The 17,032-nt window shown below is 55.5% G+C and overlaps 1 protein-coding gene across 6 annotated transcripts in view; it reads right to left on the reverse strand.

The window, feature by feature from the left end:
• Nucleotides 1-216: 216 nt before the first annotated feature.
• SRC (SRC proto-oncogene, non-receptor tyrosine kinase) overlaps nucleotides 217-17,032 on the reverse strand; it is a 54,550-nt gene continuing 37,734 nt past the window's right edge. For all 6 annotated transcript variants that reach the window (XM_040247345.1, XM_040247349.1, XM_040247344.1 and 3 more), the window contains 9 exons: nucleotides 11,394-11,492; nucleotides 11,119-11,222; nucleotides 9,937-10,086; nucleotides 8,343-8,498; nucleotides 6,062-6,241; nucleotides 4,527-4,603; nucleotides 3,641-3,794; nucleotides 3,355-3,486; nucleotides 217-3,052 (listed from right to left, as the gene is read on the reverse strand). In XM_040247345.1, coding sequence (XP_040103279.1) covers nucleotides 2,844-3,052; nucleotides 3,355-3,486; nucleotides 3,641-3,794; nucleotides 4,527-4,603; nucleotides 6,062-6,241; nucleotides 8,343-8,498; nucleotides 9,937-10,086; nucleotides 11,119-11,222; nucleotides 11,394-11,492 — 1,261 coding nt within the window. In that variant the 3' untranslated portion in view covers nucleotides 217-2,843. The remainder of the gene's footprint in view (nucleotides 3,053-3,354; nucleotides 3,487-3,640; nucleotides 3,795-4,526; nucleotides 4,604-6,061; nucleotides 6,242-8,342; nucleotides 8,499-9,936; nucleotides 10,087-11,118; nucleotides 11,223-11,393; nucleotides 11,493-17,032) is intronic.

The following is a 17,032-nucleotide window of genomic DNA, read 5'->3' on the forward strand; positions in this document are numbered from 1 at the left end:
ACACATGTCCACACACCAGCACAGGTGTTCATGAGCAAACAGGCGCACAGGCGTACCCACGTGAGCACAAAGACACTCCCAGGAGCACACACTCACACCCATGCTCCTACCTCTGCTTCCAAGACACACGCACACCTGTGGAGTCTCCAGATGTCCTTTCAGATCCAGACATTGTGGTGTTTGGCATGTGAACATAACAGCAAACAGAGAAACATCCCGATTTTGAAATCTGTTTTTAATTAAACAGATTAAACAGTGTCATTAGGCCAGGGGTAACTCACATGGATAGGTGTGTGATCTGATAAAAAATACATTTCTTCCTATAGGCTGTTGCAAATGTATTTCCCAGGCTGTGTGCCCTGGTGGAGGGGACAAGGGAACAGAGGAGGAGTCTTTGGAGTTTTCTCCAGAACGCCCAGGGCTTTTGCTGACCCAGTCTCACCACCCCCCCACCCTCCCAGGCACTCCTGGGAAACACACAGCACACACACAGCCACAGCTCCCCGTGGGGATATCCACAACTCCACAAGGGCATGACAGCCCCATGGGGCCCCCAGAGTGTCAACTGCCACCATCCACCCAGGGCATCTGAGTCCTCAACTGCTCACACTTGGAGAGTCCTGGGCTTCACCCAGACACAAGCAAGGTTGCTGGCAGGCATGGTCACTCCCTAAACACAGGAACAGATGTTCACACACAGCCGCACTCCAGAGGTCTCCAATCTGATTATGTCCCTCCCTGGCCTGAAGCCGTCCAGCCACCGGTGCTGCCTGCACAAAGGCTCCTCTGACACATCCTGTCCTCCCATCCCACCCCCGTCATGCTCCAGCACACAATAGATACTCAAGAAACCACTGGCCAAACTCTGAGGTCTGTTTGTGTTTAATCAGACAATATGCAAAGTATTTACAACCAATTCCAAATTCCCCCCTCCCCCACCCCAGGCCTGAGCCATGGAATGCGGGACCCCCTGGCCCTGCCCAGAGCCGGGGGTCCCCTAGGCCTCTGCATAGTCATCTGAAATCTACAAAACACTGTTTGCTTTAAAAAAAAAAAAAAAAAGACAGTATTAGGATACCTTATACAAAGGGCACTGGGCAGTTGGAAGGGGATTTGAGAGCACGCTGGAGTGAACCCAAATTTTGACTGGGACAGACAGGAGAAGACTTGGGTAATACACATGTATGAAAGGAAAAATTGAAATTTCATAGGCAGGCACCACTTGGCCTCCTTCCCCACTGGCAGGGCCTGGCTGGCTCAAGAACCCCTGGCAGCAGGAACGTTATTGCTATGATGAAGGGCTGGGGATGAAATGTACATGGTTGGGGGACAGAGTAGGGGACATTTTTACATGTTAAATATGGACACACATGGAGGAACACACACGTGCACACACACACATACACACACACAGGGGCCCTTGGCAGAATGCCTACAAAACTGTCAGCTGCCCCATTTAAGAAGGGCATGATGAGGCCCAGGGAGAAGCCACCACATAGCCCAAGGGCCAAAACACGGTCTCTTGATGCCACGGGCTGGACTCACTACGTGATGCCAGGCCATAGGGTCTGGACAGGAGTGCAGAGGCCATGGCCACATATGGAGGCAGACACTGAAGCCCAGAGAAGCAGCAGGGGCTGCCTGAGGTCACACAGCCAGTCCTGGTATGTGGCAATAGACAATCTGTCCTCTCTCACCCCAGCCCATGCACTCTTTCCCCTACTCGTGAGTTAAGGGTGCCAACTTGGAGAGGAGAGCAGGGGACAGGCATTGAAACAACACAGGACAAACTGGGGGAAGGAGGACCTGGGGTTCCAACCACTTGGATCTTCTATTTCTGCTTGATTGCCTCCAGAGCCTGTGAGCTCCCTTTCATGATTGGCTAGTGCCAAAGATAAAAAATCACCCACATTCCGATTAAAACCTGCTTCCCTATCCTTATACCCTTCATTTCTAGCTCAGCCCCACATCCACCTCCACTCTCTCCCCCCACCAAGCCCCACTGAGTGAGCAGTGGCAACAGGACTCTGCCTGCTATCTCTGAGCCATTCTCAGGCCGCTTGTCCCCCGGGCTGCCCCAGTCGGTCCACAACGCCTCCAAGGACAATTGCATTGGTTCCTGAGGAAGACAGAGGGAGCACCGGGTTCCAATTCCACCTCAACCCTGAAGTGCTCTGCTGCCTCGGGCAAGTCACATCCTCTCTCTGGATTCAGTGTCCCCATAGGTAATACGGGGATAAGGAATTGAGGATCTCTGAGGATTCCTCAAGCCTAAGAAGGGCAGGGTTTGAGGAGGGTGTCCACCCCTACCCACGATCATCAAGTCAAGCTAGGCCTCACCAGCCTGGGAGCCACAGCAGAGAGGGCTGGACCCAGGAGCCTTCCGCAAACAGGCGATTCAGAAACGGACGGCATGGGCCAGGGCGGCAGGCAGGCTGGGGACCAGAGGCCCATCACTCCTCTTTGGAAAGGCTCTTTGGCCAGCTCTGCAGACAGACCTGGAGTGGCGCGGAAGTGGCAAGGAGCCAGTGCGCGGGGTGGGCTGAGACTAAGAAAAGGGCACCCTCAGCCCCAGCCTTTCTTCCCAGGGCCTCCTGCTGAGACATCCAGAGCTCCAGGAGAGAACGCAGGGAGGGGGCGTGTTGGTGGGCGGAGCCAGGACGGCAGCCTTAGGCCCCGCCCCCAGGGTGGCCCCAAGTGCCACCCCACCACGGAAGAGGGCGGGGCCTCGTCACTGGCAATTCCACGGAACGCGGGCAGGCAGAGGCAGGCAAGACCCCGCATCAGGGGCCACCCCGCCCAGGATCCAAGCCGAGAAGGCAGTCTGGCCCGGTAGCCCCGCCCTATAGGTTCTCTCCGGGCTGGTACTGGGGCTCGGTGGACGTGAAATAGTCCTCCAGGAAGGCCTGCAGGTACTCGAAGGTGGGCCGTTCCTCCGGGTCCTTCCGCCAGCACTGGCACATCAGGTCATGCAATGACTCGGGACACTCAGGCGGGCAGGGCATCCGGTAGCCCCGTTCCACCTGATCCAGCACCTCCCGGTTCACCATCCCTGCGGGCAGAGGGAGGCGTGAGGCGCTAGAGGAGGCAAGTGGAGCAGAGGGACGTTGATGGGGACAACCAAGAGGGGTTCCTGCTTAGGGGCAGGGTGGCTGTGACCATAGGTAAGGCCCTCCCCAAGCCTGGGAGCTCTGAACAATGACAGAACCTAGGGTCAGAGGGTCACCTCTTTGTTACACAGATGGGGAAACTGAAGTCCAGGAGGGGCTTTTACGTGCCCAAGATCTCCTGAGCAGGGGCGTCACCAGGGCAGGGGCAGAAGGACTAAAGATGGGTGGCGGGGAGTTCTCTTACCAGGGTAGGGCACCCGTCCCTTTGTCGTGAGCTCCGTCAGCAGGATCCCAAAGGACCACACATCTGATTTGATGGTGAACCGGCCGTAGAGGGCAGCTTCCGGGGCCGTCCACTTGATGGGGAATTTGGCACCTGTAGGAACAAGAACGGTCGGGGGAGCTCAGGAGAACATCATTACCTCTCTGTCGGGCACCATTCTGGTCCCCACTTGACAGAGGGAAAAACAGGCTCAGAGACGGGGCGTGACTCCCAACAGCCACATAGCCTCTGCTGGGAGCCTGCCCACCTTGCCGGGCTGTGTATTCGTTGTCTTCAATGAGTCGAGCCAGCCCGAAGTCAGCCACTTTGCACACGAGGCTCTCTCCAACCAGGATGTTGGCAGCCCGGAGGTCTCGGTGGACATAGTTCATCCGTTCCACATAAGCCATGCCCGAGGCGATCTGCAGGCAGAATCGGGGAGCCTGATTCAGAGGCCACCCTATGCCCTTCCCAGATCACAGGGCACATGCCCAGGGATGGGGTCATCCCCAGGAGTGGACAGCCAACCAGATGTCCTGCCCTTCCCAGTTTTTCAGGCAACGAAACCAGTTCACAGTAAATCCTGTTCGCACAAAAAGCGGAACCAATGCCTGGCCTAAGGAGGGAGCATAGGGCAAAGGGGAGGCACAAGACAAGATGCAACCAGGGAAGTGGGATGACCATGAAAGAGACCCCAGATGCTCCCAGAGACACAGATGAGTACCAGATCCTGCCAGTTGTCCCAAGTCCCCTTTCTGAGCCTCAGTTTTCTCATCTCGAATAATAGCCATCCTACCTCCTCTGATTGTGATAAGCATTAAAAAGTGGCTGTTGAGCACTGCCTACAACAAGCAAGTACTAATACACATTTGATGAGTGTATTGACACTTGTCAGAGAAGAAAACTGAGGTCTGAGGTCCCATAGCAAGTCAGTGACTCCTGATGCCCAGGTAAGGGCTCTTTCTTCTGCCCAGAACCACCACTCACAGCATCTGTAAGTGGTCCCAGTAATACATAGGATGAGATCAGTGAGGGAGCGGGCAATCAAGGCAAGTTTCTTGGGGCGGGGGGGCACTCAAGAGGCCAGATGTGGCAGAGCCAGGCGGGTGGGAGAGCCCAAGGCCAGATGTAGGAGGTGGGAGGGGCTGACTCACCTGTGCAGCCATGTCCACCAGCTGAGGCAGCCGCAGGTACTTGCCTGTCTCCCCCTTGAGAAAGTCCAGCAAACTCCCTGGGCAGAGAGAAAGCAGCTCTAGCTCCTGCTCTGTCCTCCCTGAGCCAGGAAGCAGTGATTCCCCGATCTTGTCCACTGAGGCAGGCCAGTCTTGCTTTAACCATACATCAGATTTTATGTAAACCCATCTCTGAATAAACTGTTTGTCACTCAAAAGGTAAGCAGGATGGGAAACAACCAAACGTTCACCTCTAGGAGAACAGAACTGTGGTACAGCCGTACTATAAACGGCAATAAAAAGGGAAGAAACTACTGATATACACAACAAAATAGAAAACCCTTGGATGTAAAAGATTTCATATATGAAGTTCTAGAAGAAAGAAATCTATGAAGGCAGAAAGCACATCAGTGGCTGTATGGGTTTGGGACTGTAGTGTATTATCTGCAAAGGAATACAAAGGTGTTTTCTGGGGTGATGGAGATGTTTATCTCAACTATGCTAAGAGATACACAGCATATCCATTCATTAAAGCTCACTGAACTGTACATTTTAAATGGGCGTTTAAAAAAAAAAAAAAATAAATAAATGGGCGTTTTTTTTCCAAATATATTTTTTAATGTGGACTATTTTTAAAATCTTTATTGAATTTATTACAATATTGCTTCTGTTTTATGTTTTGGTTTTTTGGCCATGAGGCATGTGGGATTTTAGCTTCCCAACAAGGGATCGAACCCACATCCTCTGCATTGGAAGGCAAAATCTTAACCACTGAACCACCTAGGAAGTCCCCTAAAATGGGTGTATTTTATCATATGTAAGTTATACCTCCAAAAGTGGAATTTTGAAAAATAATTATTTTCAAAACCAAGTAAAAGTCAAGCCAGGAACTTGATCCAGATGTGGCTCAGCTTGGAGGATTCAGGGATTTTTCCTTCCAGCCCTAGAAATGGCAAACAGCTTTACAAAAGCAGCAGACGGGGACACTGGTGCATTGTGGGACATCACTAAAAACAAAATGAACCGAGAAAGGCAACCTGCGGTTTAAGGTTCCACGGACATGGGAAGCTGATTCTTTTCATGCATTTCACCTTTAAAGGCATGCGCTCTAACTCACTGAGGGAAAGGGACAGTTAGGGAATTTGGGAAGGACATGTATACACTGCTATATTTTAGATGGATAACCAACAAAGACCTATTGGATAGAACAGGGTACTCTGCTCAATGTTACGTGCCAGCCTGGAACCAGGTGGATGGGAGAGCTCAAGGGAGGGAGGCCTGGGGCAGAAGGGATGCATGCATATGTATGGCTGAATCTCTTTGCATTTCACCTGAAACTGTCACAACACTGCTCATCAGCTATACTCCAACACAAAATGTTTTTGGTGTTAAAAATAAATAAATAAAACTTTAAAAAAATAAAGGCACACACTCATTCTAGATGTGGTGGGAAGTGAAGCGCGTCCCACCTGCCCTGTTGCAAGGAACCCCACCAGGGCCCTCCCGGCTTCCCTCACCCTTGCTCATGTACTCCGTGACAATGTAGATGGGCTCTTCGGACACCACGGCGTACAGCTGCACGAGTTTCTCATGCCTCAGTTTCTTCATGACCTGGGCCTCCTGCAGAAAGGCCTCCGGAGACATCGTACCAGGTTTCAGGGTTTTGATGGCAACCCTGGTAGTGCCATTCCAGGTACCTGTGTAGAGAGGCGTGCAGGTTGCCTCAGGGGAGGACCCCCATTCCCATCTCACAGAGATGCAGAATCTGCCTGTCTGGGTACCAATGTCAGCTCTGACCTCCCAGGCCAGGTGACAGCCCAGCCAAGGCCCAGCCTCTTTCTGAGCCTGTGTCACCATCTGCAAAATGGGCAGGATGCTCCTCACAGGGCACGCTCAAGAAACAGAAGCTGTTCTTAGGACGCTTATAATTAGAAATGTCCCCAAAAGCAGCACATTCGTCAATTCAACTGTCCTCCTCGGGGTGGTCATGTTCCTTCTGGGTAACACACCGAAAGGTGGCCTAGGTGTCCACAGATGGTGCGTGTGCACTGGTGGGGGCTGGAGGTGAGACAGAGCTGGCCTCAGAACAAGGCCACCACAACAAGAAGCTGTCTCAAGCCACACTCGCCAAAAAGTAATTAAAGCCTCACACTGAGTACAAAGACTCAGAGGTCAGACTGGCAGGAGTTTGGCTCCCAACTCTGCCCACTGTCAGCAGTGAGACCACAGGTGAGTCAGGGCCCCTCGAAACCTTGATTTTCTCATCTGGAAAATGGGGATGCTATAATATCCATCTATGGGGCTGCTAGGGCTGCTAAGCCCACTGTGAGCACACAGTTAACAGCTGCAGCTATCATTTTATTATTATCTGGTTTTTTATACTGTGATGCCTCAGGGAAAGCTATGTTTTAAACCAGTGTGTTTAATCCCAGTTTGGTCCCAGCTAGGCCTGAGGCTCCTTTGATGAGTGGCCTTGGCTCATGCCTCACCATCTATGGGCCTCCATCTGCGGGTTGGGGCTCAGGCCCATGTCTGCGGTCCTCCAGCACAGGCCCTCTGGAGATACGTACCAGGCTCTTCTCTTTGTAAGTCTGCCTGGATCATCCAGGGAGGAGCGAGAGCCTCCTCCACTGATTTCACCACACAGGCAAGCCAGGAATGAGTTTTGCAGCCACCAGAATGGCTGATGCTGTCTCCGTTTTGCTCAGATTCTCTCTTTTTTAAATATTGATTTATGCATTTGGCTGCGCTAAATCTTAGTTGTGGCACATGGGATCTTTGTTGAAGCATGTGAACTCTTAGTTGTGGCTTGTGGGATCTAGTTCCCTGACTAAGGATTGAACCTGGGCCCCTGCATTGGGAGCATGGAATCACAGCCACTAGACTGCCAGGGAAGTCCCATCAGGTCCTCTCTTTGTGCCTGTGCTTTGCATCTCCATCTCCTCTCCCCAGCTCAAAGCCAGCAGCTCCCCTTTCCTGACCTGGCCTGACCTCCAGCCTGTAGGCCTCTGTCCCTGCAATGAGCCTCCCAGGAAGCCCCTCTGCTCTCCTCCATCATCTCTTCCTCTGAAGGGAAGGAAGTGGAGGCAGTGATACACCGGAGCTCAGATGGAACCACCTTGAAAACTGTACACGGTCATCTCCCCACTGGACACGCAGGCTCACAACGACCAGGCCTCCCTCACCATGACCTCTGCGACCCATGTCCGCAGAGACCAGTCAGCAGAAGGGGGCCTGGGTTTTGTCACGGCTGCACGGCGTTTGTTTTCAAAGACGGTTTGGCCATTTCTCCAGAGTGAAACAGGAGATCATTAACAGGCCAGGAGCGCTCTAGACTCTGCACCTCCCAGGGCTCCATCTAGGAGCTGAGGTTTCTCTTCCCACAGCTGAAGTTAACATGGGGACACATGTGGGGCCAGCATTCTCTCAATCCCCCAGGGGGTCCTATTACCCCCAGCCCCATTTTACAGGTGGGAAGATCAAGGCTCAGAGGGAAGCCACCCGGCCCAGACCACAGGGCATGTCACTGGGGAATCACGATGACCAGCCCCAAGCAGTTCTTGGAAAACAGGTACCACAGCAGCCGGAGGCACGGATTGCTGGGGCCCTAGCTTGCTGCTGCCCACCACTGGAGGAGTTCCACGTTGAGAGTAGGACCCACAGTTCACAGAGGTGATGACATTGTGGAAGCAAGTTTGAGGGATTCGTGGGGCCTGGAGCAGCCACATGGGACAGACATCTGCCTGGTTCTCAAGTGGGGACAAAGCAGGGGTGGGAGCGCCGGGGGCATGGCCTTACCCATCCACACCTCTCCGAAGCAGCCCTGGCCCAGCTTGACCTCCAGCCGCAGCGACTCCCGGGGGATCTCCCAGGCGTCCTTGGCCAGGCCTTGAGTCTGCGGCTTGGACGTGGGGCACACAGTGGTGAGGCGGTGGCAGAGGCCGTCAGCGTGTTCTGAAGACAGAGACAGGGCAGTGGAGTTCAGGCCTAGCATCCGTGCAGGGTCGCCGTGTCCCACGGTGTGTGTGTGTGTGTTTGTGTAGACCCACACACTGCATGCACACAGGCTTTGGGGCCACACAGGACACCCTAGAGGCCAGGCGTCCATACCTGTGTGTATGCACTGCCTCCAACACGGGCCTACACTGCCTCATGCATCTTCCCCAAATCATTCATTCATTCATCTGACTTTAGGTGGGTGCCAGGGAGCCAGTGGAAGCCTGCCCTCCTGGAGCTCCCAGTCCAGGGGGTCACCCAACTTTCCCATATCACCTCCTAGGACCACGAGTGTGACAGAGGAGAGCTGTACATGCAATAGCAGGTGGGTTGGGTGGAATCCTGGGAGGCTTCCTGGAAGAGGTGGCACCTGGGCTTATATCTGCAGGAGGGTGAGTGGTCAACTAGAGAACAGCCCTCTGGGCAGAGCACACACTGCCTCATGCATGTGCAAAGGCCCTGAGGGAGGAACAAGCCAGTGGGTTGGAGGAGCCGAAAGGAGGCTGAGGAGGGTGGGGAGGGCTGCCAAGGAGTGAGTAGGGGAAGGAGGGCCCCAGGTAAGGCATGGAGGCCAGTTGGGTTTAGACCACCCAAAACCTGAGGCCACATGGGGGTCTTTCTCCTAAAATTCCAAGGTAACCCCTGGAGTGTTTTGATCTGGGGGAACCAGGTTCAGAATAAATACAGCGGTGGCCAAAGGGATGGAGGTGGACAGTGGCAGATCCTTGAGGGGGTCAGGAGGCTCAGCTGACAGAGAAGGAGGTGGTGCTCTCAGGAAAGGCCACACGTGAAAGGCTGTGGCCACATGCCAGACACCCAGGTACCCACAGGACTGTCCACATGGGAGCACACAGGCCGTGACACCACTGGAGCCCACCCAGGCAGCCCTGGACATCCAGAGGGACTGGCCACAGCCTTGCACACACGGCCTAACCTGCGCCTGTGCGCTCCCCGCCTGCCACTCGCTCTCCCCTCCTCTGCTGCGATCGATCTAGCCGCCCCCTCCTTGTCTCCCGGTAACCGGTTCCAACCGGTCCTAAGGCTGCAGGGCCAAATGACACCAGTCTATGCCCCCCTCCTTCCTGGCTCACTTCTCCAGGCAGCCCCCTCCTCATCAGGCAGCTTCGGAGGAGGCGAAATAGGATGGAGGGGTGGGAGGGGGTGGGGTGGGCAGAGGGAAACCAGGGAGGAGGGCACAGGAAGAGGAGAATGGGAGGAGGGAGAAAAGGGGAAAGGAAGAAGGGGGAGGGGAACAGGAGCTTTCAAGCCCAGGGTGACAGGAGTCCTGGACCTGGATGGCTCCAAAGTCCCCAGCTCAGGGTCTGCAGTATGGATGGAGACCGCCACCCCCAGCCCCTCCGGGGTCTCCCCTCCCCTGCGCCCAGCTGGCACTCACTGGAGTAGTAGGCCACCAGCTGCTGCAGGCTGTTGAACTGGGTGCGGGAGGTGATGTAGAAGCCGCCGCTGTCCAGCTTGCGGATCTTGTAATGCTTCACGTTGAGGCCCTTGGCATTGTCGAAGTCAGACACCGAGAGGCAGTAGGCGCCTACAGGACAGGCCGGAGAGGGGCTGTGACCACCACGCCCGCTCGCCCACGGCCGCGGCGCTGAGCACACCTACCCGACACGGGATGGAAGGCAGGCACGGACGGAGCCAGGTCTGGTCCAGCCTGTCTCTGAGCACCCAGCCCCTGGGCGGCCGCTGGGGCAGTCAAGTGACAAAGGGCACCTGACTCAAGAGTCTTTCCATGCACCTTTGACCTGTGAAGCCCAGATGTGCATCCAAGCTCTGTGACCTAAGCAAGTGACTTGCCCTCTCTGGGCCTCAGTGTCCTCCTCTGCACAAGGAGGCTACTGCCCAGGCAGCTGGGCAGATTCAGTGAGACCACATATAAGAAGGCCAGATACACAATAGGTGCTCAGTAAATGTTTGTGGGGAGCCTCATAGGAACAGCTCCAGGTAGCTGTGTGTCCCAGCCTAATTGCCTCTCCTCTCTGGGTCTGCCCACTGGAGTGGTGTCCAGGCCCCGCCCCTCCCTGAAGACTCCAGGCTTAGCCAGGAGCCAGTGGTTGGCTAAGACCAGGCTGCCCTGCGCAGGAGACCACATACGGCATAGCCTGAAGGGCGCCAAGGCTCAGCTGGGCCAGTCCGGGTGGCCCCTCCCTGTTGCCCTGGAGCCTAGAAAAGCTTTGGGCTCGAAAAGTTTGCTTCTGCCCAACAGGCCTGTTAACCTGAACCCAAGAGATGCTTGGGGTGGCATCAGGGAAAAAGGCTGAGCCCCAGAGGTGAGGGAGAAGGCTTCAGTGGCCAGAGAAAGCCCTTCTAAGTAAACAGCATACAGGCATCATTCTAGAAGCCCAGGCCCCTCAGCCCCCACAACCTCTGGACAACCCTCAGGTGGGGTTTACAATATCCAGTGTCAAAAAGGGAAAATGTACCTCCCTGCCATTGATCCTGGCTTTTTCTCCAGCTGGAGGATTCTTCCCATCCCACTCCATATACCAAACTCCTATTCATTCCTCAATACCCAGCTCAAATAACCCACAAAAGGTTCAGTTCCCAGTAGAAGCACTCATACCTTTCGTGGTCTCGCTTTCTCGCACTAGGAAGGTCCCTCTTGGGTTCTCTGCACTGAGCAATAACCGCTCTGACTCCCGTCTGGTGATCTTGCCAAAGTACCACCTGGGGTGGGAGGGAGGGGGATGGTGCTGGTGGTCCAGGATTCCGCCCACCCACCATGCCTCTTCCTGGGATGTGGCTGGGGCAGCCAGCCCCCCCACTCTAGCCCAGGAGAGAAGCTCTGAACCAGCAGCGATGATGGTGAGCAAGCAGAAGGCCAGAGTCAATACTCACTCTTCAGCCTGGATGGAGTCAGAGGGCGCCACATAGTTGCTGGGGATGTAGCCCGTCTGTCCTGTGCTGAGCGAGTGGGCCAGCCACCAGTCTCCCTCTCTGAGCAGGGGGAGAGGGAGGGAGCAAAGGGGAAGGAAACCATCAGCAATGGGCCCCGGGGCGTGCGGTCTTCAGAGGTGCTGTGCTGGGGGCTCGCGAGGCTGAGTGAGGTGCAGGGAACACGGAGATCAGGCCACTCACCCGTTGCCAAGCTAAGCTGGCCTGGGACTCCTCCCCTCCCTATCCCAGAAGCCTCCTGGCCAAAGCTGACTCAGACGATGAGGCCCGAACTCACAGGGGCAGAGTCCTGAGACGGGAAGTGATCAGCTGCCCTGCAGATACCCCAAGCTGTCTCAAGATGCCAAGAGCCCGCCTTGCGATTTAGGGAGGGAGCTCCCTGTCTCTGGGGAGCAAGCAAGTTGTAACAGGAGAAGCTTCCTGCCTGAGACGGATGGTGAATCAGACCTTCAAAACCTCCCCAAGCCCTGAGATTTGGAAGCCCAAGCTTGGCAACTGGCGAGACCTGAGTGGAGGCAAAGGCTGGTCCTTTGGGGGCTTGGTGACAATCCAGGCACTCTCTGCAGAGCTGCCACTGCAGCTGGAGCAATGCTTGCCTTTGTCACAAATCACGGGTCGCACCCACCAGGCTCCTTGATTGAAAACTGCAGGCCTCCTCCTGCAGCCTACCCAGCTGTGGGGAAACTGAGGCCAGAGGGGGCTGGGACTTGCCCAAAGTCACACAGCGAGTCATGTCAGAGGGAGCTGAAGTGGCAGAGCCCCAGTGCCCAGGGCCCTTCTACACTGATTTCCCCATGAGGCAGGGAGTGTGATGGGGACAGGGGGATGGGGCAGGAGAAGCCCCCAGCAGGGTGGGTCCCCTGGGTGTGGGGGGCAGCGGGGAAGGGGCAGAAGTACCTTTGCAGCCATCTGAATGTGAACCAGGTCTGGCTGGAGCGGGGGTCCAGAGACACAGAGGAGGGAGGAGAAAGCGAGAGCCCAACAGGAAAGAAGAGGCAGAGATGGGGGTGGTGAGAGAGAGAGAGGCAGAAAGAGCGAGGGAGAGAGCAGAGTGCCAGGCAGCGCTGGGGATGGGGGAAGGGGACAAGGCGGCAGCCACAGGGGCCTTGCATCCAAAGCAATCAATGGAGGCAGGGAGAGGGTCGAAGGGGAGGGAGGGGAGGCCGATGGGAAGGGCTGCCTGGGAAATAGGGCCCAGCCCCCTCCAATTCCCACTGTACAGATGGGAAGACTGAGGCTAGAGACGCAAGGGCCTCTGCTCATGGTCACACAGCCAGGTCCAGGTTCCTAACTCCCAGATGAGGAGGAATCTTCCCTATGGGGAGCCATAGAGCTTGATACCTTGCGGAGCTTCTCACCCCAAGGCTGCCTTTGACCTCATCACAACCCTGAAAAGACACACAGCCAATGGATGTGCTCCCTGCTGCCCATGATCGGGATTCAAAGAGAAAAAGGCCCTTGCCCACAGCCACAGTCTGAACTTGAACCTGGATCCCTGGCTCCGGGTTCTTCTGAGCTGCCCCTCCTATGCTCTTCAGCCCATTTTGAAGATGGGGAAGTTGAGGCTAGGAGAGAGTGGAGCTGGGGGAGTTCTCTGAGAACAGATGAGTACTGGTGAGCAACCCAAAGTCAGCCAGGTGAGCCCAGGCTCGACCAGATCGTTTGAGTCCCTTCTGGATGGAGTGAGATTGGCGCTGTGTGGGCTGACTCAGCTATACAATCACTGCACGCGTGCACACTCAGGCGGGGGCACAGGCTCACATGGGAATCTTGGCAGGAGATGGAGGGCCCCAGAGTAAGGTGGCGATGCCCCCCTCAAGGCAAGAAGCCTGGAGGTGCCCAGGACCTCCATCTACCTCTCTGTGTGTACCCACAGTGGATGGGGGCACCCACACTGTCTGTCCTATTTGACCCTCAAGACCACTCTGCAAAAAAGGCAGGCCTCAGCCCCTAGATGAAGAAAAGGTGGCTCAGAGATGTCTAGGGGCCAGCCCAAGGACACACAACACCCAGGATGGAATAACCCAGCACTTTCTTTGTAGAGTTGGTGAAAATGAGGCACAGAATGGGGTAGAGACTTCCCCAAAGCTAGAAGAGATCTAGTCTGAAGCCTTCATTTCACCAAGGGGGAAACTAAGGCACAGAGAAGGGCGATGATTCGCCCAAAGACACACAGCAAATCAACAGCAGAGCAAGGGTGAGAACCAGGGTCCCTGTGTGCCCACAGCCTGTCTTGGCCGGCCCCCTGGACCCCTGTGCCCTCCCCAGGCCTCTCAGACTTAGAGACCCTCAGGGAAACCAGGGGAAGATGGAGGAGGAGGCAGCAGGGCTGGGGGCAGGGGACTGAGCCAAGGTCTAGGTCAGAGACTACGAAATGCAGCAGATGGACAAAGCAGAGTTTGCAAGCTGGCTGGCCTCGGGAAAGGCCCCAGCCACCTACTCACAATGGAAGGCTGGCAGCGGCATGTGCCCAGAGGCTGGCCAAGCATGGTCCTAGAAGCCCCCGAAGCAGGGGTTCAGCTCTGCTGACATTACCCAGACTGGGCCAGCTGAGCCTCCAGCTCCCCGACACCAGCCCATGTGTGCGTTTGGGCTCACAGTCCAATTTGGGGGGTTTTATTTCACAAGGACAGGGATGGAGGTGTGCTGAAAGCTCACTAAGGATCCAAGGTCCAGCTTCAGCCTGGCCCCGGCTTGAGAGGTTTCGAAGAGCCTGAGCGCCAGAATCCAAGCATCCCGGCACCAGCCCAGCTCAGCACTTACAGGCATGACCTTGGCCCTACCTCGATTTCCTCATCTGCAGGATGGGGAAACTCATGCCTCCCTCCGAGGATGTAAAATCCCAGCACTATGCCTGGCACACAACAGGTACTCAATGTGCATGAGCTGATAGTATCTTGATTTGGCTAAAAAAAGAAAAAGAATGAAATCCGCATCTCTATGGTACCACTCCCCACTCTCAACACGGCTTTAAAAATCAGCATGCGGCTCAGTTCCAGTCTCTGATAAGGATTTGCTGTGTGACTTTGGGCAGGTTCCTTACCCTCTCAGCACTTCTATAAAAAGGAGATAATAGTCACAAAATCTCCTTTGCAGGCAAAGTGTGTAAATCAGTCAGCATCAAGCCAAGAATTGGATTATTGTGATTATCATCTGAGCCTCAGTGTGCCCACCTGTGAAATAGAAATATCAAGCCCCATCTTCCGCTGCCAATGGTCTGGAAGGTTCAAACCTGCCTCAGGTGGCTGTGAGCTGGCTCTGCGGAGCGCCAGGGACTGCCCTCACAATGAGGGGCCCCATAGCTTCCCAGATCAGTCTGGTCTGGTGGGGACTCTGATCTGAGCTCGGAAGTGATGGTGGTGTTAACCTAACATGTTGAGCACATTTACTGCATCTCACACCTTTCCTGGGGCCTAGGTCCCATTAGATAGGCAGGAAGAAGGGAAGGCAGGGAATCACACATTCCCTGCCTGACCCCTCACCTTCGCTCATGTGGCCAGAGAATAAAGTACTGGACCAGCAATCCCTGAACTACGATTTTACACCGCAAGTGCTGTCACTAGCTGTGTGACTTCAGGCTACTGACCTCACCTCTCTGAGCCTCAGGATCCTCTTTTTAAGAGCCTAATCCTCGTGGCTAATTCAGGCAGGCATGTGGATTGGGAGGGTGGCAGCTTTGGAACCTGGGGAATTAGGGCAGCTTGCATCGTTCTATTTAACCCATTTGGGCTGTTGGGACTGACCAGAGAAGCGATTTGGAGCTTGCAGGCGAGCCAGGGCAGCTGGGCACAGCTCAGACAGTCAAGTTTTCGAGCCCTGAGGCCTGGACCCCTGCTTGGCCCTTGGGGAGAGAGCAGGGTGAGGCCAAGGCAGATCGTGTGAGGAGGGCAGGAAGGGGTCCCTCGACCCATGGTGGGGAGTGGAACCGAAGAGCCCAGGGAAAGGGGGCAGAGGTCAGTGCTTGCTGGAGAAACTGCTGGAATAATCTGGGTGGGAGCAAACGGCAGTTTGGGAAGCACCCCACAGTCAGACCAGAGGGGCTCTGGCTCTTAGAGGACCAGGACAGGGGCTTAGCGCAGTCACCCCCAAGATGGGCTCTGGCTCCTAGAGGACCAGGACAGGGGCTTAGGGTGGTCACCCCCGGGATGGGCTTCCTCCGACCCAAGGCCACACAGCACCCAGAGCTCTAGGTCCAGGACCACGTGGCATGGAGATCCAGGGAGCAGGGTCTCCAGGCAGCTACTGTGAGGACTCCAGCCCAGCCAGCCCTGGCCCAGCCCCAACAGGCTCGGCCTTAAGTTCTCCCTCCCCAACTCCCAGCTCAGCCACAGGCTAGACTCAGAAAGTCCCTCACTCTTGCAGGGTGCGCGGTGGGTGCAGGGGGCTTACAATAATGGAGCTTGAGCGATAATGGTAGAAGGACATGCAGGGTGGTCCCAGGGTGAGGTATGAAACCTCACGCTTGGGTAGCCTATCTTCCACTAAGGGAAGCAGGACAAGGATACTCCCCTGCCCCATCCCTGACCCTGTTACCCCTCCTCTTCCTCTAACGCCAGCTCCCCCCAACTCCACCATCACCCGACTTCTAAGGCAGAGGAGCAGCTGAGTACTGTGATATGAGGAAGGGCTCCCGATCCACCCCCACCTTCCAATTGGGGCACCTCACTGCCCCTCATGGGCTTCCCATGGACAGGTCTCCATTACTTCTGGCAGCCCCCAGCCCATCCTGGAAGACAGGAAGAAGGAAAGGAAGGGGCTGGCAAACGACGAGTGAAAGAGGCAGGATCAAAGTTTCCAGAACTCTCCTCTGGCCACACCTTTGCTCAAGCTGTGAGCCCCCTGAGAAGCCCTTCCCATCGTTGCCAGTTGAGATCTCCCCAGCACTTCAAAGTCTCCTCCAGCCTGAGGTACCATGCCGCCCAGCTTGGGCCCCTCCCTCCTCCCAGCTCCTCTGCACCTGCACAGAGCCCCTCCTCCAAGGGCTCAGGGTCATGCCTACCCCCCACCATGGCCCCCTACTCAGCTCTGCCACTACTAGCTGTGTGACCTTGAGAAAGTCATTTCACCCCCTCTGGGCCTCAGTTTCCTCATCTGTAAAATGGAGCCAATAAACATTTCCACTTCCCAGGGCGATGGTGCCTTTTAAATAAAACAGGGCAACTGAAGTGGTCAGCGTGAGCACAGGCCCACAAGCAGGGCACAAGAAATGGTGCGCCAGTACCACCTGGGTACCCCCAGGGGGGTGAGGAACATGGGGTGATGGGGGCCCCAAAAGGGGGCAGGCACAAGAGCAGCCCTCAACGAGTTTCCAGTTTAGGGGTAGGCAGATGGAACCAGCTGGAACCAGAAGAGAACTAGAGTGGCATTGGGACTCAGACAGCAGGGGTTTGGGGGAGCTGGGAAAGCCCCCTCCCCTTGGGAGAGCAGCTTAAAGAAGAGAGAGAGCTGCTGCCCAAGTTCCAATCCTGGCTTTGCTACTTGGTAGCTGTGTGACCTTGGGCAAGGGTCTTTACATCTCCGAGTCTCAGTTTCCTCATTCAGTGCCTCAGTTTCCTCATTCCATATAAGGAATCAATATGGCG

This window comes from Oryx dammah, unplaced genomic scaffold, assembly GCF_014754425.2.
Source record: "Oryx dammah isolate SB20612 unplaced genomic scaffold, SCBI_Odam_1.1 HiC_scaffold_10, whole genome shotgun sequence".
NCBI lineage: Eukaryota > Metazoa > Chordata > Mammalia > Artiodactyla > Bovidae > Oryx > Oryx dammah.